At 33.6% G+C, this 24,105-nt stretch overlaps 4 protein-coding genes across 7 annotated transcripts in view; all 4 read right to left on the bottom strand.

Annotated features, from left to right (window-relative positions):
* The window catches only part of LOC129794093 (GPI mannosyltransferase 3), a 1,193,052-nt gene that overhangs the window by 1,066,177 nt on the left and 102,770 nt on the right, over positions 1-24,105 (bottom strand). The window lies entirely within an intron of this gene.
* The window catches only part of LOC129794120 (cytoplasmic tRNA 2-thiolation protein 1), a 1,132,104-nt gene that overhangs the window by 1,066,177 nt on the left and 41,822 nt on the right, over positions 1-24,105 (bottom strand). The gene's annotated exons all lie outside the window — the stretch shown is intronic.
* LOC129794129 (plasma membrane ascorbate-dependent reductase CYBRD1) overlaps positions 1-24,105 on the bottom strand; it is a 1,128,201-nt gene that overhangs the window by 1,066,177 nt on the left and 37,919 nt on the right. The window lies entirely within an intron of this gene.
* On the bottom strand, positions 16,002-23,310 carry LOC129794162 (apolipoprotein D). Its single transcript, XM_055834807.1, has 6 exons — positions 22,827-23,310; positions 20,671-20,713; positions 18,653-18,807; positions 18,505-18,577; positions 17,295-17,424; positions 16,002-16,348 (listed from the first exon to the last, which is right to left on the bottom strand). The coding sequence occupies exons 1-6, from the start codon at positions 22,898-22,900 to the stop codon at positions 16,209-16,211; spliced, it is 615 nt and encodes a 204-aa protein (XP_055690782.1). The 5' UTR covers positions 22,901-23,310; the 3' UTR covers positions 16,002-16,208.

Here is a 24,105-nt window from a genome sequence, read left to right as displayed (position 1 = left end):
TGGGTTAGCTTTTTGTGGGTTTGTATGTAATATGGAACTGATCTAGATGTAAATTCCACTGACACAGATAATTGACATATAATAGCTGTGGTGGATAGAGATGAGCGAGAGCATTGAGCAAGAATGTGTCCTACTGGCAAACTTGGCTCCAATGCATACATAAATCCTGCGCAAAGCTGATTGTAATTACAAGATAAGGAGAAGAATTTCAGTCCCATCCTCTTTAGCCCATGAGCGTATGGTTCGTTAATTCAATTTTCGCCGCATTGAGTATTTGGTCAATGAATCCGCTTTATTCCATGCCAGAGTGTACACCATATAAAAGTCTAGTTAATTGCTTGACATTTAATTCAAACGCCATTCAACTCTCTTTCGTACTTGCTTTGTGGGGGTATATATTCCTTTCGCGCAACAATAAAAACGACAGGAATAAAGTTAAGCTGTGGTGATTAAATTAAAGAGAATAAAATGTATTGTATTTAGCAGTTCTCTTGCAATAAAATTACCCACAATTGCACTTCTCATTGACTTGATCCGAAAGCTCATCGTAAAACCAGGGAAACTTGTGTTGCGACCTAATTTTCTTTACACTTTCAAAAGCTTTGTCTTTCATTTGCTTTAAATTTTAATTTATTCACAACAGATTTCTTCCATCCAATTTTGCTATGGTTTCCCTTAAATGCGTAATTACATTATAAACTTTAACTCTTTAAAGTATTCTAGGTTACTTTTTTTTTGGAAAAAAAGTGTCCTGAATAAAAAGGAATAATTCACATTTTCCTTTAAAAGCGTAAATTATTCTTACTTTGCCTACGGAAAAAAAGCATAAGGGTAGGTTCGTATTCTGGTACACATAGCATCAACTGAGCATATCAAATGAATATACATTTAGTAGAGAGTTTGTATTCTATAAAACTTTTCTTGTTCTACGGTGGAGTCTTTGGTCAAATGATAAAAAAAAGAATACAAGAAAAGAGGCGGAATTAAAAAGAAAAATAAAACCCCAAAGAAACAGAGATAGGAATACAAATAGAGTTTGCAGTGAAAAAAAACGTGTCGGAATAAACTTTTTCCAAATGCGAAAAAAATCTCTCCTTAATGGGTTACGCATAATTTGATCGGGGGGTGGGGGGGGGGTATACATATACACACAGCATCATGTACTAGAGGGTGTGTCCGTTTGCCCCTTGAAAGTAAACAAAAGGCGGGAAAAAAAGGAACCATGGGATCACATCAGGAGTTGGAATCAATTTTGTCTGTGCCGAGGGCACTCATTATCATTTAATAAATAGGCTTCCATGGGGCAATCTGTCTTCATTAGGGTACTTCTCTCTTCACCGCCGGGTCCACGCAACCACCCACTTTGTGGTCATTTATGGGCTCCACCCACAAAAGGGACCTGGTCGACGCGTGAAGAGTGTCGCAAGTGGGTCCCATTAATTTTCACTGTAAGAGATTTCACTTTGGATTCGGGATGTTTTTATTTCATTCACCTAAACGAGTCATTGGACATGAAATAAATGCATGAAAAAATGTTTTTCTTCAATAAAACAATTTTTCCAAAAAAAACTTTGTGACATTTAAAAGAAATAAAACAAACTTTTTTTAAGAATAAATTTTATGCTATATAGGTTAATGTACATAATGTGCAAGAAGAAAATCAAGAAATAACCAACTGACATTTCATCTTTCACACCCCCTTATATATTTGCTTCTGACGAGCACTTTTTTTTTGCTTTTCCAGAAAATTTTTCCCTCCTTACCCACGAATTTTCCCATAAAACCCCTGAACTCTGGGATAAAATATGAAATTTTATTCTCAAGTATTTTCCCTTTTTTTTGTACCATACATCTTGTTGTTTGTACATCTACAGAAGAAGAGAGAGTGAGAAACACTTTTTGTGTGTGGCTCCTCTACTTTTTTTATAAGTAATACTTTATTGTCTCATCCTACAATTTGTTTTTGCACTCTCATTCGGAAGGCAAAAAAAACTGGCAAAGAACTTCCCATAGGAAAAGCCTCCATGATAGATGAAGTCTTCCTTACAAAGCCAAAATTAATATTTCTTCCGCTTTACCATCTAAATTTATTTTAAAATTAAATTTACTTACATTTGCACCGTACTTCACAGCTAGTTTAGAATAAATTTTCAAAGAATTTCCTCTTTCTTGCTTATACAAAGTTTTTGATTATGCTGGTAATATATTCAGCTCTCTAGCATTAATTTTAGAACATATCTTCTTGTAAAGTTTGTGCATACGCATACATATTTTTCAAAGAAATTGTCTACAACCACAAAACTTCTGGTGCACTTTATAATGTACCCTCCAACATCCCCAAGGTGATTTTGCAATCTCCTGAAAAAAACATTATTGAAATACTTTATGTGAGAGGAAGAGAGAGAATTTTCCACTTTGTAACTTAAGGCAGTGCCTAATGATGGTTACGACTAAATGGAACTTAAATCCCATTATCCATTCACCACCATTTGCAACTCACGATGATAATTATGCGGTGCAATATCACCCTTTTTATATAACACGGAAATGTAGTACTCGCATGAAAACTAATTCACACCCATTATACACTGGTACAAATCGTATATCAATGAAAAATTTTCTTTCTAACTATGAAGAAGCTTTTTTTATCTAAGTTTTCCTCAACATACTACATATACAGCAAAACATAGTAAGCAAATACTAAAGAAATATGTTTCAACAAGATCGGGGTCAAAATCCCGAGATAATCATAAAAATATCAGAAAAACATAATCAAAAGACAAAGATTTTATTTAATTCTATTACAATAAGCAAGAATGCTTTTTTCTTATCCACAAATCTATTTCTATTAGTGTTGTCTTCCGCATTGTGTTTTATTCTGCGAAAAACAAACCAGAGGAAATGGATATCGGTGGAAAATACTCCCAAGACTGTAGGCTTTTAAAGTAAATGAAAATGGGGGGTAATGGCAAAGATTCATCCACCCAACTGAATTAGTATTGATGCTTGACCTTTTTTCCGACAATTTTTTTTGCTCAAGAATTTCACAAAAACAAATCGATTTCCTGATGAAATGGACGCAAAGAACATCAGAGTTTTTTCATCTTCTTCATCATCGTGAAGAAACCCCCTCGCACAAGAAGTTAAATGGAATTGTATGGAACATTTTATTATAATTTTTTTCCGAATTTTCAGAAAGAAAAAAGAAAACTTTTGAACGTGTTTGAGAGTTTAGATGATTTTTGAATTGTGAATTTAGAGGTAAATTAATCGAAGATGAAATTTTGCAACATAATACCCTTCATTGGGTATTCAAAGCATGGTCGTTTGGTATCTCATCCCCATATCGTCATTTGCATATTGAACAAAAAATCACAGGCTTGTGCATCAAAATGTGCGCTTTTGGCAGTGCTATGACAATGTACATTATGTATCTTTGAGTTCTGTATGCTACCTCCTGTAGGAAATTGCAATATAAAAGGCGCTCCAGCTGATGGTTCTGTGTAAATGTAAGGGATGTATTTTATCATTTGTTTGTGCTTCCCATATCGATTGTCGCATCATTTCCATCCATTTAATTTCACTGGACACCCTTCAGATCCACCCTGTCCAGCATGGGAATGTGAGGAATGGTACCGACTGACGGGAAATGGAACGCGATAGATCCGAATGTCACATAGCGTCGCTTAATGGTGCGAACACATGATAAAGATATGCCTTCTAATGAGAGACATTCATGAGGATGAGGACACACGAGTGATGTCGCACAAATTTCATGGGAAAACACATCAATTTTACCGTTTCAGTAAGAATATTTTTAGAAAATGTACATAAGACGTTTATTTATTCTTTTGTGATTTATATTAGCTTTAGATAGAAATAATAGAATTGTGATAGAATTAGAATTAGATTTGAATTCCATAAAAAAGTGACTTTCGATTGAAACTTTTAGATTGAAGTTTTAACAAAAAATCAAAGAATTTTCGATGCCAAGTTTCAATTAAACCACAATAGTGAAGAAAGTAATTATGATTGTGAAGACTCAATCAAACATTTAGATACATTCAATTTATTTTTTGGAGCCTTAGGAATTTTCATTCACCAAATAATCGAGATGAAAAAATCATCAAAATTCTCTAAGTAGAAATTCAGCATTCCCACTTCAGGATTTCCTGTATACAATATGGTATTGTGTATCCTCTTTGATAGTCAAATGAAATTATCGCAGAACTAATTGCTATTCTTCATGTTCTTGATGTTCTCCTTGTCTCCCTATGGAGATGTCATCATATCCGCCATATAAGTGACTCCTGGGGATGACAAAGAGCTTTTTGGGTGGGAAGAACAAATGAAATTCTATAAATGCCGTCTCGTGACATGCAAATCTACGTTAGAGATGAAAATTGTACATCAAAACAGTGTGAATGAAGGTATAAGCAGTTTGTCATGCAGCTCCTTTTGAAACAATAGAAATTTTGGTTCCAAAACCCCAAAATGCAACTCACAGACTTCTATTTCCTTCATTATCACATTTGCAATATGAGTTACACATTCCGCGCTTTACATAGTCTCCCCCGCACTATGCATGTTTAGGGGGTATTGCCTAAAATCTTCTCCAATAATATGCAAATTTTACATGGTTCGCTTGTGAACTCACTATATTCATACAAGGGACAATTGAAATGTTTAAACTACATAGACCATACAATACATACCTACCTACCAGAAGAGTCACAGTTGTATTCCCGGAGAATTATTATTCAAAATCACTTTTAGTATAACACGATTTTCTACGCAAATATACATGCTATGTATTTGAATTTTCCATCAATATTATAATATAGATTGGCCATGATGTGTTCTATTTTTTGGACTTACCGAATTCAAATATTTACGATGAAAAACAGGAAAGTGTGACAAAATTTTCAATCCAAAGGACATTATGCACTTGATATGGGCTAAGTACCTAATTCGAGAAAACGAAGAAAACAATTTTGACCCACCCAGTCTTGTTACAAAATAAATTTTAAAAATCTCTTTTATTGTTTTCCATGGATTTCATCCAAAACTTAATTTAATGTCAAGATATAAATTTACTCCCAGAGAAGGGAAAAAAAAACAGAAACACGAAAAGAAAATATCAAAAAGGAACAATTTATTTAGTCTATTCATGTGGAAAAATTGACTCCCACAAACAGACTGTGAGAAATGAAAATTCAGCACATTGATATGGTATTCTTTTGATTTTCTCTTTGAACTATGTGGGGAATGCATGCAAAATGGACAAATATTCAGAAATGGGGCCAATTCAGCACAATAGAAGCAGATTTAACAGACTCAATGAAGGCAAGTCTGAATCCTTTTTCATGAGAACACATATCACCACACAAAACTCCTTCCCCGCACATTGACTCTAATGATACTTTTATGTTTTGTTTGTCTGTCTTGACAAACAAACTTGCTAATGTCTCTTTTTTCTCCATCTACCCCCTCACATACATATATTTCCCAACCCCCACACTCTTCTTTTTTGGCACTTTGAGCTGTAAATTAGAGAAAGGGCAATGAAACAGAGTTGCAGAGAAGGAGGAATGACTGTGAGTATTCGCCTATCATATTTGCTTGGTAATATTTAACTGATATTTAAGCGCGTGTATGTACTTTACGTTGACAAATGTCCCATAGGGAGTACTCTCCATTAGCAAACATTTAATTTATTTATGTTTAACGAGATAAAGCACCGAATCCCATTTAGTCCTGACTCCTTTGGTGCCTTTGGTGGTGTTGTGTGTCGACGAGTAAACCTTAAGGTTTCCACCATGTGAATCAGATAAATGGCTTAGATCCAATATTGTCTCTTATTGTGCAATTTAGTAAAATTTATCGTATTTGCCTGTCATAATAGATTTTCGACAATGTTGCGCCCTTCAAGGCGCACAATCCTTACAAAATATTCCACACATTACATATAGTACGACATATGGGATTTATTGATGCTCCTCTCAGTGTTTTCCCATTCATTCACCATTAACACACTTTCACCCATTCATGCCCATAGCGTAAGCGGATATTTATCCGATTTCCGTGTTCTTTTTTGGATGATATTTTCCCCCAAATTTTTTTTTATGTAGCACAACATCACGTACAATTTTACATAGCAACGGATCATTTTCATTTCTGTAAGTACAACTGTGACTGAAATCAAAAGGATTTCTTTTTACACTCATTTCTAATGACGTCTTTATTTACTTAAAAAAATATTCACATGGAAAATTCGTACAAAGCATACAATACCTTTGAAGGTATGTTGTGTAGCATAAATCCTTTCTAATCTTCCTCTCGTTTTTATGAATCACTTTTAGCCACTATAGTCAGGCTGATCAGAAAGCCACAAAATCATTGATGCAAAGCTGTGAGAATCATCAAATTAATCATCTTAAATTATCTCCCATATCCTATATAGGAAATCGCGTGGTGTCTCATGCGGAGCACTGCGTAAGCAATTCCGCATCTTAATTTCTGTTTATTAAAATGATATATAGACGAGAAGGAGGCGACGTGACACCCATTTTGGCTCCTCCGGCACAACGTCTCCGCGACTTCGTTTTGTTGTGCAAACATGCTATTTATGCTGAATCAGCCACCCACTGTTGGCAGTATATTCCATAGTATAGTGGGTGGCGGGTGACAAAATGGCCTGAATGAGGCGAGAAATGGCGAACAATGATCAAATAATACGTTCTGTTCAAAGGAATGCTACCAATATTTTAGCAGTCACATAATTTAGGATTATTTTTATTGTACATATATTGTAGAGCCCTTGCTGGAGCCCCGCAGTACAAACCAAATGCGTTTAATAACCCCCAAAAGTAACTTTTTTGTGTATAGGATGAGGTATCTATCTAAACTACAATACGAACTAAAAATCGTATTTTTAATCTTTTTCATGGATGAAAATTTATGATGAATGGTATGAAACTTTACTACCATGTATGGTAGGTATTCATTCAATGCTGTACGATGATTTTTTTTAACTTATAGAGAAGAAAAAGCTCATTGAAAAGCTTAGCTGTACATAACAATTCTTGACTTCTATGTACACATTTTAATTGCACTGTGGAATAAAATTCAACTGGGATAAAAATGCATTTGCTGTGTAACTTGAAAAATTCATATTTTTAAATTTTATCCACTGTGAAGAATAAGAAATTAAAACTAATCACGAGGGTGGATATGAAAGCTCTGTATAAAAGAATCACAGCTAATATATTTAGGACTTTAACAACTTTATTCTTTAAAAAAGGTTTTTGAGAAAAATGTTATAAAATCCTTAACAATATTACTTTATTTTAAAGGTGCATTTATGTCTGACTGAATAAAGTCTTTAGTTTTCAATTTTTTTAACGAATTTTATTAATTTATAATCAATTATTGTTTATTTTTAATCTAATTCAAAATATTTCTCTTACCCTTTGCACCCAATCACTTGTAATTCAAATTGAAAGCAATTTCCTTCTCACAGTGGAATCAGCTGAATCTCAATGGTAAATTTATGTTGGCAATGTGCTTCCTGTGCTTATTTCCCAGAAATATATACCAGTGTGTTAGGAATGTGTTGGGGAGAAATTGAGAGAATTTCAGTAGATCTTTAATTAAAAGCGCTTTTCCTCCACAACCACCCCCAAATGACATGATGTAGGTTTCCGACAAATGAAAATCGTCCCATAATCCCCATGTAGCTTTTTTTTTCTGCCATGGCTGTGAACTAATCAGTGGGCTATCCTGAGGAATACTCAATGAATAGACAATGGTTTCGATTTCCCTTTCTCAGACACTTTCCCAATTATCTCCACACACCTGATTCACCGAGGAAACCCATTGCTAGAGTCAATTTCCTATTTGACCATGATCATTTCGGCTTTGTCTCCTTCACAAATACACACGCACATTCAATGACAGAAACCCCAAATCTTCCTCTGAAAGCCCCACATTTTTTTTGTCTTTTTGGGAGAATCAATTGAGAAATTATACGCCAACAGAATTCATTGTGGTGGTTTCTTTTTATGGAAGTATTCTTCTTCCTCTATATGAGAGGGGGGTTTCTTTACAATTTATAGGAACATTATTTTGCTACAAAACCTCCACAATTTCGCTTAACTTTCTCCAAAGCAAAAAGTTTCAACAAAAATGCATTGAATGTTCTCCTTTCTCTTCTCATTTTTGAAACTTTTCTACCAACACAAATTTCATTTTAAGTACATTTCCCACATTCAAGTCGAATAAAATTTAAGTTATCCTTTCGAAACTTAAAAGTAAATTAAGTATCTTATAAATACTTATAAAACATCTTTTGAGTTAAGCCTAAATAAACATAACGCTTGTTTTGTGGAAAAATATTTCTTTCGTGAAGTACCAAAAAAAATTAAAATATCTACTTTATAAATTTTTCTTTAAGCTATTCTATAGGTATTTTTAAGATATGTTATTAACAACGACAGCAACAGAATTAATTGAAAGATTTCGCTTTTTTGGTGGGAGCTGAGGTGCTCTCTCCGGGGGCGTCAAGGGTGCGTGTCAATCCGAGAGAAACACAATTTTTACCAGAGCTTTCGGCGAATCACCTCGCCTTCTTCTGTGGTCCTTTGAAGGAGATTTTATTTTCAATTTCAATACAATGAATTTTGATTATTTTCTTTTTTTTTTTACTAGATTTTTTTAACTTTAAAGATTTCGATTTGCTCAGTTGTTTAGTACATTGCTTAGTCAAAGATCTTTTTAAAATTAAAAAAAAATTGAGACTTATCTACTTATTTTTAAAAATGATGTTGATTAAAATAATTTAATTGAAAAATATTTATAATTGTATTGTTAAAATCTTTTGTAATTAATTGAATAAAATAATACGCAGATAGCAAAGATTTATTAAAATTTTGGCAAATAAAATAATCCATAAATATTGCAAAAAAACATAAAAGAATAAATCAATGCTGAATGAAGTTCCAATGAGCTTTTGGATTTATGAGATTTCATAGATATATTTTTTATCAATTTTATCATCAAAATAATTTTCAGAAAAAATACAATTTCGGCGGAAAATACATTATACAGATGCTCCACCATTCATTCAATATTCGGATTTTTCTCCTATACATATTGTAGGTCTATATTAAATTTTCACTTCCATTCCGTCGTCCTTTCTATATGTGGGAAAAGCTCATATATGTAGTATGGCACATTTATTTACTCCAGTTCAGTGTAGTCCTTGGTACAGGAGAACCCCACAGAAATAGGTCTAGTGTGTGATTTTTAGTAAATGATGAAAACAAATCTATCGCTTTCAATCTGTTTACGTCGTCTCAATGCTTACATCTCATCCGGAAATATGTATTTGAGGAAATACACAACCCTAAATGGCCTTATTGGGTTCTCCCCACACATAACGTCCCCATCAAATAGACCCCGATACTGCATCGGCGGAAAGGGTTGTAACGTATAAAAATCCCATATTTGTGGAAAATTGAGAAAATGGTGAAAAATAAGAAAAATTGGGATTTTCGCTCTATTTACAATTTATTTACAATATTTTCAATAAAATTTTTATACAATAATCCACGCGGTTTGTGATTAATAAAATATAAAATTGGGCGCCAGATCACCCGAAATGGTGATCCCGCGTGGGAAAATAAAGAAAATCCATTGAAATTACTTACATATGTACAATATAGGAGCAAAATGAGAGATAATTACAAAATTCACTTGAAAATTATATAATACAAAAATTAAATACTCCACAACCCATTTTGCTGCCTATCTGGTCGACGGTCGTCAGGGAAGAGAGTGAGAGATGTTCCAATTCCCAGCTGGAACCCTCAGAAATTCAAAAATTGATTGTGGCGGGGATACAGGGTGCAACAATATCTAATACTTAAAAAAAAAAGAAAAAAGAGAAAAAGAAAAAAGAGTCTTGACTTGGGGAAAAGGGAATAGGAAATATAGGATAAAGGAAAGGAAATTCAATTGCACTCTCTGAAAATCCTGCCCGATATTACGCCATAATATCCATAAAAAAAAAAAAAATAAAAAAAGAAAATCATCAAATTGTTTTAGATCTAGAACTTCATTAGAATAAATGAAAACAAAAAAATCATCAAGGAGAATATTTCATCTGCATATTCTTAAAACTATGAAGGGAGAAATAAAAATTATTGGAGAAATAGTACACGGGGGAGAAAACTCATTGTGCGTCCACTCTGAAAATTCTACCCCATATTCAACTATTAACATCCACTCAAGGAAGATGGAAGAAATAATAAATATTACGAATTCTTTTTTATAAGAAAAATCGTAGAAAAAAGATGTCTTAAATTGCACTTAAATGATCGAAGATAAAGAAATACATCCGAAGGCGATACTCTACTTGACAATATCCCCGTAGCAATGATCCTGCTTCCAAACTATCCCCTCACCGCATTCCCCTGGGAAAATGATTTTTCATTATTCCCTAGTTTGGCTCCTACGCTACTCCGGCTTTGTGCCATGTACTGTGGTGCGGCGACCAATAATCAATATACACAAAATTATGCCGATCTTGCCTGCATAGCCTCGCCCAGCGAAATAGCATATGCAGCTATGGCTGCGGAGGGTTAGGAATTTAGCCAGTGGCCATAATCGATACCACGGTGAAATGCGTTAAGTGGAAAAATTTGAAAACGAGCAATACCACAGAAATACGGTAGTCAAATAAAATATACTTTATCGAATGTAGATCCGTATGTCCGACACTCAAGATAAATTTAAGAAAAATAAAAATAATAATAAATATTTAAGATATTAAATCCAATCAAGAAAATAAGAAATTCTCCCCGCATAGAAACTGCTCAAGATCACAAATGCAGATCAAAAATATTTCTCGCCGGCCAAACGAGGGACTGTGAATTTGGGAAAGGAACATCCAAATCGACAGAATGTAAATTCGGGAAAAGAACATCCAAATCTACAAAATAGATCATACCATTTATAAAATTGATCTTGAAAAATCAGAAAAATATCCAGCGAATGAGAAATTAAATTTAAATTAATTTGATTTAAAATCTTTTGTGTGATTCACAATCCTTCCAAGTAGGATCGTGTATATTTTGCATAATATTTACATAATTAACGATCTCAATCATTTATGGCTCTCAATAGCATGAGGAAAAAATCGGTTTGGATTCCTTAAGAAGTGCTCTAAAGGCAGAAAATCTATCTCCAATTGACTTTTTGTACTCTGCCATTGTAAAAATGTTGAGAAAGGAAAAATATTTATGAGGAAAAGAGAAAAAATTAGGGAATTGGATGAAATAAAAAATGTAGAGAGGAAGAATTATAAGACTCCAAGATATAAAATTAGTAAAGAGCAATTAAGAGAGAAACATAGATTGGATATCGATGTAGAGCAAAATAGAGTAGAGTATAGAGTTGCGTAGAGAAATTACGCAGAGAGGGAAAAATAATACTTGCTAGAGCGCTCTAGATCAAGAGACAAGCTGTAACAAAAATCCTCTCACTCTCTTACTCATTTGCTTTACTCTCTCAAAAAGAAATTAATTGAGAATAATGTTCGATTGTGAGAGAGCAATCGAAACCGGTTTGAAAACGGAAATTTTAGATAAGAAAATAATTTTGTGCTGCAAAATGCACAAAATTTGATCTCAAAATGAAAAATTATTAAAATTCAAAAATTTGCCTGCTAGCGAAGGCGGAAAAAAGCATGAAAATTATGTTGGTTAAAGCCTCTAGTTGGGCGCCAAATGTAACGTATAAAAATCCCATATTTGTGGAAAATTGAGAAAATGGTGAAAAATAAGAAAAATTGGGATTTTCGCTCTATTTACAATTTATTTACAATATTTTCAATAAAATTTTTATACAATAATCCACGCGGTTTGTGATTAATAAAATATAAAATTGGGCGCCAGATCACCCGAAATGGTGATCCCGCGTGGGAAAATAAAGAAAATCCATTGAAATTACTTACATATGTACAATATAGGAGCAAAATGAGAGATAATTACAAAATTCACTTGAAAATTATATAATACAAAAATTAAATACTCCACAACCCATTTTGCTGCCTATCTGGTCGACGGTCGTCAGGGAAGAGAGTGAGAGATGTTCCAATTCCCAGCTGGAACCCTCAGAAATTCAAAAATTGATTGTGGCGGGGATACAGGGTGCAACAGGGTTATTTATGGACGATATATAGAGTCATTTTGGTATGGGGAGCAATATATGAATATATTAAATGCCTGAAATATCCAATTTAGAAATTTCAAGAAGTTATTTTTCATGAGAAAAATTTATTGCATTCCTTTCGTCTTATCACCCAAATGAAATTTTTCCATCTCTGTGACTTCTCAAGAACATCCCCGCAAACCAACTGAGCCATAAAGGAGATTTTCCGTGTACAATACCATCCCCCTGAATAGGAAATATACACATAGACAATATACTCCACAAATATCACGTATATACCAAAGTAATTTTGTACCAATTTAAATAAAAGTAGCAATAATGGTGAATTTTTAATAAACTTTACTTTATCATTTCCATTTCAATGGGATTCCCATTTTGCTTTTCTCATCGAAAATCCCTGCTTTTTGCATGTTAATTCATTAATTCGCATTACAATGAAAATTAAGTATAAATCTTTAATTTATCATTCTGTACCTCATTTAATTATGCGTGTGGAATTTCGGAAAAATTATATAAAATGTGGAGCCAAGAGCTCCGGCCGAGTTTTGTGCTCTTCCCCAGTCCAACAGAATTCTTTATACCTCATTCATTCATAATAATTACCTTTTTCATCCTTAAGGCAAAAAGAACAATTCATATTTCCCCTCAAAACACATCCCGCCACTTGATTAAATATTTATTTAAGCTCAAAAGCCTCTTTTGCGTAATATACACTAAGCTCGTATAACCAAAAATGTTCATCGTTCAATGAAAAATTAATTAGAAGATAATCCAATTATCGGATTTATTCACAAAATTTTCCATAAATTGTTCCTATGTGCTACATTAAAAATGCTGCATATTGATAATAAATGAGGAAGCTCAGATTTTATAAAAGCCGACGTGAGCCTCCGGGATGTTATGACCAAAAAGAGTTCATTCATTGATATATACATTGACACTGGCCTCGTACGAGGAATTAATAATCCTTGTATAGATTAAAAAAATCATAAAAGAATAAGAGCTTAAGTTTGAGAGATTTTTCATTTTTCTTTAGGATCATCTGGTAAAAGCCAGCAAAGATTTGTCCAAAAATGCAAACTATGACGTCACTATTGTGCTTTTTTAATGCATTTTAAAATTTGCTCATCCCCAATTTTTAGCCAATTTAACATTTCATTTACAAAGAAACAATCACAAGACGTAAGTTTTACTTTCCGTTCATTCGCTTTATGCTCCTCCATCTATGCTATTTCAGCTGTGAGCTATTGGAGCTTTCAGTCTCCTATAAGACCTTTTTCCATGTAACAACGAATAAACTCCTTTAATTCAAATATTGCAGCTAGCATATATTTGATTGGTCTCATGATTTTCTTTCCATAAATTTTCCTATATCTTCAAAATTACAAAAAAAAACTAAATGTCTGACAATGCAACATTCTCGTCCCAAAACAATGCGACAATGTTAAGAGGTAAAAAATATCTTCACTAAACATTTATTTATTTCAAAAACTGAAACACAAATATACAAAATGGGACATTTTATCACTCCCGGCAAGTACCTACGTTTCTCCCATTTGTCACGATTTTTGGCGGGAGAAAAGTGCACCAAGAGCTGTGACATAGGGAATCCCATAAAAAGTGTATTAAGTGTTACATAAAAGGTGGCAGTAAATTTCTCTTTTGTTTTTCTCCCCTCCTTGTCCATGGTTTATATTTTGTGTGGCACCAAGACTACACCAGCTCAGTTTTCACTTCCCTTCGTACAATTTATGGATTTCAGCGGCGTATAAGGGTAAAAGTGGGTGGGTAGGGTACTACCAGGAGAGGAAGAAAAAAGCAATGGAGTCATCTCGAAACATTTGGTGACTGCAAATGTCACTCTCACGATATTTTATTTCTAAAAAAAAATATGTTTAAATGTGCATTGCAAAACACTAACAGTCATATGCTTAATCTCGATCCCCCTTGTCAGTCTAAGAGATAAAAATATATATGAATCGAAATCTATAAAAAAATGCGAAAATTTATACTAAAGCATAATCTACTAGGAGGTGTTTTATGAGTAGGTAGTGGCCTCGCATTCCATGTCGTCAGTAGCCATCAAGCTAAAAGAAGAATAAAATTCTTTACTTGAATGAACCAACCATACACAGTACCGAGAAAAATAATAGGACCACCAATATAGGTTTTAAATGTACACCTGACTTCAATCGACAATATCTCAGGCTGTGGGCGACCGATTTTGTTTTCGTAAGTTATAAGCCTTTAAACTTTAACCAATTAAATTGAAAACCACATTAAAAAAAATGTATAAAACAAAAATTTTTTATCAAACTTAAATTATTGAAATAGAACCACTTACAAAAACCCGCCTAACTTTTTTTCTGAGTGTCCGATTTTAAAAATTCCAAAAAAAATCTGAAAGCTACATTATTCCCCTGTTCAAAACTGCTGGAGTGATCGAAATCGGTTGAGGGGCTGGTTTTTGACAGACGTTCAAGTATGAACCATATCAAAAATGCCACTTTCTGCTCAATCCTCCACCAAAAATGAACGGATGGACCGATTTTCGAAAATCTACCATCGTTGGAAAGGGGATGACTGTAGCTTTTCGAATCTGTGCTATTTTTCAAAATCGTTGCCCCACAGCCTGAGATATTGATGATTGAAGTTTGTGATCCTATTATTTTTCTCGTAACTGTATAAATGTAGGTAGCAACAATACATAGCTTATAGCTCCTATATATAATGTATAGTGTCGAAATATTTTATGAAAGTCTCAAGAGAAAAATAGTTGTTCTCAACTCATCCCACCGGTGAGTAAAAAGAAATTAATCTCTGCTTTGCATATCTCTCGTGAAGAGTATTCTTCATTACTTTCTCACCCTCTTCGTTGCACATGGCGCTCACATCTTGCACCCCCCAAAAAGCATTTTTTCTCATACATACTCTGCAGCAGAACTTCTTATATATGGAGAGTGCAGTGCTTTCAATTAAAATTCCATGGCTTTCATTCTTGTCACGGGAATGGGAGTTGACGTGATTAGGTGAGTGTGCTGTGAGGAAATTGCACCCAAGGAGGCACACAATGGTGAAGAATATGTGTCAATGTGGATGGCAAGTAAGATAATGTTTTCATTCTGCCTTCCTGTTGAGGGCGGGGGAGGCGGGAAGAGGAAGTGAATTTGGGCGGGAAGTGGGTCTTGAGTCGCAGTGCAAAAGAAACTTCCGACAATGCCGGGGATAAACAACAAAACTTTGTCTGATTAATATGAATGGTACACAAAAGCACATCTTCTTTGCACATTATTATGCGGATGTTGCCTGATGTTGATATATTTCGCATATATCGTAAGCCCATGGGCGAGGATAGTAATATGCGAGGGGAGTGTATGTGTGTGTGTGTGTGGTTCTTCCTGAGGAGAAAATGTGTCGAGCGGCACGGGGACTTCCCCATTGGCAATGAGGAGACTCCGAGGTCGCTATCCTTATACTTTCCTATATAACCCTCTCTGTGTGTCCCAAGCACATCCTGAAACGGATTCTTGTACTCGAGCACATGGCCTAACTCCTTTTGGGTTTGCCTTCCGTATGGCACAATTGTTATTTATGTTGGCCAAAAACTTTTCCAGTTCAACTCAAATAAAATGTAAATCACTGCTCTTATGGATCCTTTCACCCTTGAACACTTCACCCCATCCCGCCATCATGGCAAAAATCTACTCCCACCATGTTCTTCCTCAAACTGGTGCAAAAATTTACATATACAAAACTCCCTCAAGATCTTTTGCCTTTATACAAACTTTTATTCAAAACTTCACCCACTCTCTCTCCTAAACTTCTCATTTACATCCCCAATTTACGACTTTCTCTCTCTCTACAGAAAACAATTAGGTTTCTTATCACAGAATTAAGTAATTAAGTACAAAATATGTTTTTTTTTTCACAAAAGGAAAAAATATCAAATGTTACTCTGAGGGGTTGTCGTGGAGTCAAAGGGTAGTAGGGCAATTTTTATTCTTAGATATCACTAAACGATCCGAATCAAGACCTAGCTGCGTAAGGGCATCGTAGATTTTTTTACGGATCTCAAAGACGAAATCTCTCTCACGTCCCAACAGCCAGATTTGATCTGAAATAATTAAATGAATAATTTTAGTTTAATAATTTCTTCTTTTATGAGGTTCTCTTGTTCTGAGGTCAAGTAAATAATTCATATTAAAATAATTGATTTCTAAAATGCTTTAGAGAAACATAATAACTATTAATATAAGGTTTAGAAGAGATTTTGAGTAGATTAATAACTGAAAAGCCAATTTCTAAAACTGTGGGATTTTGCAATAATTTAATTTTGAATAATAAATAGGTATAATTCCCATATAAATCATAGCTTAGAAGATAATATTTGGTTTGAATCCTCAGACCATTTATTGGTTCATCGTATGTATATTTAAACAGAACAAGATTAAAATGTTCATAAAATAAATGAGAAAATAAATATAATTTATGTAGGTACATAGAATAAAATAAAAATTGTTTTTGGAATAGCTAAAATATGACAAAAAAAAACTTCTAAAGAAAATTCTTTTCATAAAATGTCGTTAGAAATTTTATATCTCAAAATTTTATTCAAATCTGAGGTTTAAATCGTATTTAGTTTTTTTTTTTTCAGAGTTTTTGGCCAAAATCAAGGTTTAGGGTAGATTTTAGACATTTCTTTAGATCTGGTTACAGAAAAAATAGGCCCTAGAAACTGATTATGTCTTAGGCAATTATGAATTTAATCTTTTAGAGCCTTCAAAAATTCATGACAAATTAAAATTTAACGTAAATAAATATTTTTGTCAATTAATTTACCTTCACATAGCATAAAAAATCAATAAAAGTCCACAAAATAAGATCACATACATATGTACGTAAAAGTACATAGTGGAACGACATTTAATTATTCTTCAGCAAAAAGTAATAAAACCGAAATGAAATCACATAAATTGCCGTGCAAAATAATAAATGATCTACGCGTCGTTGCATATTTGGTGAATTTATGTGGGAGTAAAGAGAGATTTTTGCGGTCATACCGGTGTGGGCAAATCCAAAATTAAAGCAGGACCAGAGTATGGCGAAATTATCGTAGTCCGTGTACAGAATTTGATATTTCCCCGTGCCGGGTAGTAGTCTAGCCAGAGGTGCCGGAAGCCTCGATGAGAGCTGCAAATAAATAACAAATTGCTTATCAAGTATTTTTTTTTACACTGATTATTGAGAAAAACATAATTATAAAATGTTAAAAGGTGTAAGAGCAAAAAAAATATCACATTGCATATAATTTTTTTGAGTCCTTTGAAAAAAAAACAGCTCTGTGTGTACACCTATTTGTTTAATAACCAAGCGTTTTGTGAGCAAATAAAGAGAATAAACTTTTTTTTAATTGGGCACACTGAGGGGGTTGTTGGTGAATTTGGACTTTTTCATTGAGGGGTTGTAAATTGAGCACGAAATTTGTAATGAATGAGTAGCAGAAAAAAAGGTAAATACTGCAATTCTGTAAATTCGGGCATCAAGATTAAACCCGAAATTATGTTTTTTTTTTTAATAAACATAAAATAATGGATTTTTCGGTGCAGTGTCGGCTTGCATTTGGCTTGAGTACGTGTGAGTAAAACAAAAAAAATTAGGTAGATTAACTTATAATTTTTTTTACTCTGAAATTGGTATGAGCAATTAAAAATAAAAATTATTGCTGAGGTATTATTTTTCCTATATATGTATGAATTTACCAAACTTGTCGGTTAAACATTTTTAAACAACAACAAGTGGTTTAAATCACCAATGCAACCTTATGTGGATTTTTTAGCAAAATATAAGGTCAGTGTGCTAAATATTTACATAAATACATAAACATTAAAAAAACACGGTGAGAAACGAGTTTTTGTGCATTCCCCTCATTCAAAAGTGAGCAGAAAAAGTCGCATTAAAAATTACAAAATCCCACGATATGCAAGAAAAGGTTCATTTGAATTAATTGTATTGAATTTATCATTTCATAATAAATTGACGTTGAATGCAGAAAATAAAAAGAAAACTGCTGAATGGGAAATAAATTAAGTGAGAAAAATGAGTACAGACTCTGTTTTTTTTATTTTTTCTCAACTGTCTCAATATTAAATTGGATTGAAGAAAATATACGTTTTATCTTTTAATGTGTGTGAGAATGGAGAAAATACGATAAGTAGATACTCATTATCGTGTGCGATGCTTTTTTGTGACATGATAGCGTCACGATCTCACCTGAAAGTGCATTATGGATGAATTCTCCGACTCAGGCAGTGCAAATCCAAGAGACACGGATGGATTTCCCGTCCTGCGAAAGCGCACATTTTGTATTAAATTAGCATTCAATTAACAACGGTGTGATAAAACTGGTGCAAACTCTCACCATTGGTTCACAGTCTTAATGGCAACTTCGAGCTTTCCGTAGGATGCCTCAAAGTCCTCCGATGTATCTACAGGCTGAAATGAGAGGGTTGTACATCCAGCTGCTATTTCCGGCAAGTAGAATGATCTCTCCACCTCATACCATTTCCCCGTGAACTGCCAATGAAATGCAAAATATCCATATAGCAATTAATATGTTTATGATTTTATCAGTCAATGAAAAAAAAAACATTATTGCAAGATATTGCATAAAGTGTAGCACATTGATCCAATGAAAGTAAAATTGCTTCAGAGAGACATTACCCAGTGAATGCCTTCAAAATGTCGAGCACAAATTCCAAATCCAGTTCTGTGAGATTGCATAGGTCAGGGATGCATAGTTAGGTGTTTGCGTACACATAAAATTTACAATGCATAAAGTCACAGACACGTTGTCGCAATATACAAAAAGATTTCATTAACGAATATATGCTTTGGTATAGCTTATATATGTGAATATGTATTATTTGTAAACAATTTTCCTAAAAGAATTTAAAAAATAAATAAATAAATGCAATTCCATTCCATTTCTATAGCATTTGATATTTATTACTTTTCACTCTTCTAACGATAGATATTTCTTAACGTTTGAAATGTCTTTTCTAACTTTTGACATTCCCCTCCAACGTTGCTCATTGCATTACTAATTTTCGTCATTTCATCATTCTTTTTCTAACATTTGAGCTTTCTTTTTTAGCCTATGGCATTCCTTTTCTGAGTTTTATATTTCTCATTTACTTTTGACATGCCTATTCTAACGTTTTATATTCATTTTCCATGATTTGACGTTTATTTCCTAACGATATAAAATAATGTCTTAACTTTTGACTTTAAATTTTCAAACTTTTGCCATTTCTTATTTAAAATTTGGCATTACTTTTGAAACTTTCGACGTTCCTTTTCTAACGTTTGACATTCAATTACAATTTTGAATATTTCTTTTCTATAAAATTTCTATTTCTATTCTATAATTTCTCAGATACCTTTTGGCATGAATCAAAAATCTAATGATTCTGAATTTTGCCAAAATTTGTTACTAGTTAAAATCAAGTCCTAGCTTCTTAATCATTCATTAATTTCCCTGATGAAAATTAATATAGGAATACGAAATCTTAGAAAAGAATTTATATTTTTATTCAATTCACCCCTGAAATAGACCTAAAAACGCAAGAGCCACGTAATTAAATTCCTCTATTTACCACCCCCACATGCTAATGAAATTAGCGGGTAGCGGAGATTTAATTATGGTTGTGTAACCACCATAAAATCCCAAATTGTCATTTGTGGTATTTTAATTATTGTAATAAAAATGATTAAAAATATGTACAATTGCTACTAAATTTTGTCCATAGACCACAAATCAAATGCAAAACATTATTAATTGCCCGAGAAAATCAATATTTTGCGATTAAAGCAACTACGGTTGAACATCCCTGGTGATGTTTTGAAATTTCATATCTCTCCCAACGACTTTCTTCCTTCCTATTTCGTGGTCAGAGTTCCTCTGTACATTCATTAACTATATGTACGTACATATTATAGATACCAAAGAGCGAGTTTTGTTGCAAAAATGGTGCTAAACGGAAAGGGGAGAGAAAGTGCAGAAAAAAAGAGCTAATACAGAATGGTTCGGGTGCTATTGGCGGAAATACATAAAATCACGAAAAGTTAATTGAAAAGATTGGTGCCAATTCATGGTCAAATATTCACACAACCCCTCTCGGGTAAAGTATTCATAAAGAGCACAGTGGCGCCCGATTTGCCACCAATTAATCCCGCATAAACCACCATGAAAATTGGAATGAGAAAATAAATTGATTTGCGTGAATTTGGTGCTTTTCAACCGCAGTTACACTTTTCAATTGCCATCTCTCTCCCTCTCTCTTTCCACCATCTTTTCCACCTTGTTTAGCTTGCCCCATTCTAATTGATGACACACCATTTCAATTGAATTCCTATTGCGAGAAAAGTTGCTAATACCTTAGTCATGTTGTATTTTGGCATTGATGGATATTTCGGGCATCTGCAAAGAAGAGAAAAGAAGCTTTAGTCAAAGAAGTAAACAGCTAATTAATTTCAATTGAAAAGCCATATGCGGGATTTCAATGCTAAAATTGCCAATTCTCTGTTCCAAATTCATCTTAAATGAGTTTTTACGAAAAAAAACTCCACCCAAAAAAACACACAAATATTGCTCAAAACATATACAATTTCATTGTTATTTTAAAACTGATTAATTGCTAATTATTCTACCAAACAACACCGCATCCATCCATTGCTAATTTTAAAGAGAAACTATTTCAAACACATAAATGGTACAAAGAAAAATCGAGGAAAAACCCCATTCCGCAAGAAATTTAGTAGATTCTTAATTTGCCAGCAAAAAAGAGTCATAAGTCGAGAGAAAGGTCGCATGGTGAGACATTTCAAGTTCAAATTCAACTACGGGAGACGTTGCGCAATAGTTGAATCACTTTTTGGAGAGACCAATTAAAATTTTTCATCAACAAAAACCTTTCCTTTCGAAATGAAAATGTTGATATAATAAACCCAACAGTGAGGTTTTATGATTTAATTTTATGACCTTCTTTAGTCAAACTTTTGGTGGTTATTTGCGAGATTGTTTGCCAATGTGACGATTAAACTTTATAAATTAATCTGATGGAGTTTCTCACAAAGTTAAAATAATTGTTGGGAAGTGTGTGTGGAGAGAGTACACTTCAGTAAATCACAAAAAGTAATTGGAGATAAATTTAGTTCATGGAATAGTATACGGAAAGCATGTAAAATGGGTGGTGATTAATCTATGTTAATCGTTGGTACTACTAATAAATTGTTCCTCTTAAAACTTCTCTTATTGGGGAAAGGGAGATGTGTTGTGCTGCTATTTTTCTTAAGGGTAAAAAAAAGCTCTCGCTCTTTGTATATTTTATATACAGAGAACATAAAAGATAATGTTTATTGCATAGAGAATGGTCATTGAACCTAGATCTTTCTTACAAGTTTTATGACACAGACATTAAATTTATTTTTTAACATCTTGTGAATAATTTATTATTTTCTCAATTTTCTTTATTTACCTTCAAAGACTTGATTATGTTTTTTTTAATTCACAATTAAAAATATTTTCAAAAAAGAATAATTAGGAAATGTAATTTTCTCAATTTTCCATTAATTAAACAATTTATTTCTTGCCATGGAGTAAAAATTAATTAAAACAAGTAAAAGCCAAAAGATATTCTCAAAAATACATAAAGTCCAGACAAAGCTTTTATATTCACAAAGAAAAGAACAAGGAACTTCTTCACAAAAACATAATTCTTTTATTTTTAAGAAATAAGATTTAATGTGGCGAACATTATATATTAGCAGCTTCTTTCAAACACGCTACTCTTCCTTTGTAATTTTTTTTCTTGAAAATTTCTTTTGCTTTGTTTTCTTCCACGAAGATTTCTCCAATTTCTCCACCCTCCGTAATCCCCAGAATTCCTTCTTGAATTCACCTGAGGGTCTTCTCTATACAAAATTTTCTTCTTACGATCGCATTCAACACGCAAAGTGCAGAAGCATCGAGTCGCAAAGTCTTTCTCCCCCTTTTTGTTGTTTTCTTTCGCCATCGCAAACACTAAATGCAGACACGAGCTGACGAAAGAGCTAACGCGGTGAGGATGGAGAAATTTTTTGGTGACAACAGGTGGTTGTCTGCAGATGATATTTGACAAAAAAAATCACTTGCTATTCAAACAATTTTTGTTTTCATAAAAAATAAATAAAATAATCTCTCTGATGTGATTTTGCAGCAATTATTCATTTATTTTTCCTGATTGGTAGGTCGAAGCACTGACCCAATTCTGCCAGGAGGGATACTTTTCAAGGTCATTTGGATGTTTTGGTTTGCTTAGCGGAAAAAATGACATGAATTTTCTCTGATATTTTCCATTTTTCAACGATTTCGATGAGTCAGAATATTCAGAAATTCAATATAGAAAGCAAAATCAGCATAATCTAAAATTCCTCTATTTATTCAATTTTAGCATAAAGAGGTGCTTTCTTTCGCATTTCTTCAAATAAATAATCGCATGAACATGCGGTATTAGCAGAAAGGCAATCTCAAAGAGCAAATAAGCATGACTCACCTCCCGAAGCCCGATGCAGTAACGTTGGGTGAAAAGAGCCAAATGGCAGCCAATAGCGATAAGGAAAAGTGCATTTTCGTCCAGCTTTGCAGCAGCAGAAAATAAAAATAAAAAAAGAGTCCGTTGGTAGCTGGAGAAATGGTGCTCAATTGGGCGTGAAGTCAAAAGAGTTATTCACACTTGCACCGAATGGGTGCACTCTCACTCATTGAAGATCACTTTCTTGCACAATTGAACACCTCCCCCTGAAAATTAGATGCTTTGTCACTCTGAGAAAGTTCACTGGAATTCCACAAAACTGATTCGCTATGCACTAAACGCGCTGTCGCCTCGTTTCATACCAAATGAGCCACACAATTTAAATTGAATGTCCACGTGAAATTGTTTTTCTTCAATATTCCACTCGTCGTTTCCAGGTGGATGATGGTGTGTGTGTTAGGTGAAAAGAGGAAGGTGCCAAATGGGGTGCTCAACGGGGCCCAACTGAGCGCAGCAAACTCACAATTAAGACTGCGTAAGAGGCATTTCATGAGCGTGTCGGCAGCCACACACTCTTGATGAATTGTAGTGGGGCCGCACCGAGGAATGTCGCGCTTTTCCATCTTGTGGCGCCAGCAAATGGCTTAGGTGCTTCGGGGGGGCTTTCAAGGCAAAATACAACACTCTCCATGTGATCCATCTGACCAGGGAAAATTTTAGGTGCAGCGCGGGAAAAGCTCTCTTTGGCACGCTACACATAGTTGCAGATGGTATGTTTCATGCAGCTTTGATGAAACATATTTTAGCTACCTACCATGCGTGAGCTTTTGTTGGGCAGTGAAGACGCCTGGTCTGACAGTGCATGATCAAAAATAAATTCACACAGTTAAGCTTTTTATTTTTAATAACGATGATTGTTTATATTTTAGCAAATTTTTTAAGCGTTAATCCTTTAAATTTTTGAATGGTTTATGATTTCAAGGATTTACAGGATAAAAGAAAATTATTCAAATACCAAATGTTTTATCAAATATTTAAGTATCGTTTTTTATACATATTACTTACTTTTCATTTGATGATTTTGTTCTCTTTTATAAAGATTAAGAGAAAAAAGAACATTAGAAAGGTCTTTCAACGAATTGAAACAAATATTTATTCTATTTTAATGAATATGTTTAAAAAAAAGTTAAATAAAAAATCAACCCGACCTTTGAAACTATTAACGTAATGTATATAAACATATTTAGACGATAATTAAATAAAAGTAAAACCTTGAAGAACATTGGGGTAACAACTGGGA

Source organism: Lutzomyia longipalpis, chromosome 3 (genome assembly GCF_024334085.1).
Source record: "Lutzomyia longipalpis isolate SR_M1_2022 chromosome 3, ASM2433408v1".
Lineage (NCBI taxonomy): Eukaryota > Metazoa > Arthropoda > Insecta > Diptera > Psychodidae > Lutzomyia > Lutzomyia longipalpis.
The sequence above is the reverse complement of the archived record's forward strand: the minus strand, read 5'-3'. Positions and strand labels throughout refer to the sequence as shown.

Coding starts and splice junctions, on each gene's coding strand:
- LOC129794162 (XM_055834807.1), bottom strand. CDS start 22,900: ATGCACTTTTCCTTATCGCTATTGGCTGCCATTTGGCTCTTTTCACCC. Junction 17,425..18,504: donor CATCCATAATGCACTTTCAG/GTGAGATCGTGA, acceptor ATTTATTTGCAG/CTCTCATCGAGGCTTCCGGC. Junction 16,349..17,294: donor TTTTGGATTTGCCCACACCG/GTATGACCGCAA, acceptor TAATTATTTCAG/ATCAAATCTGGCTGTTGGGA.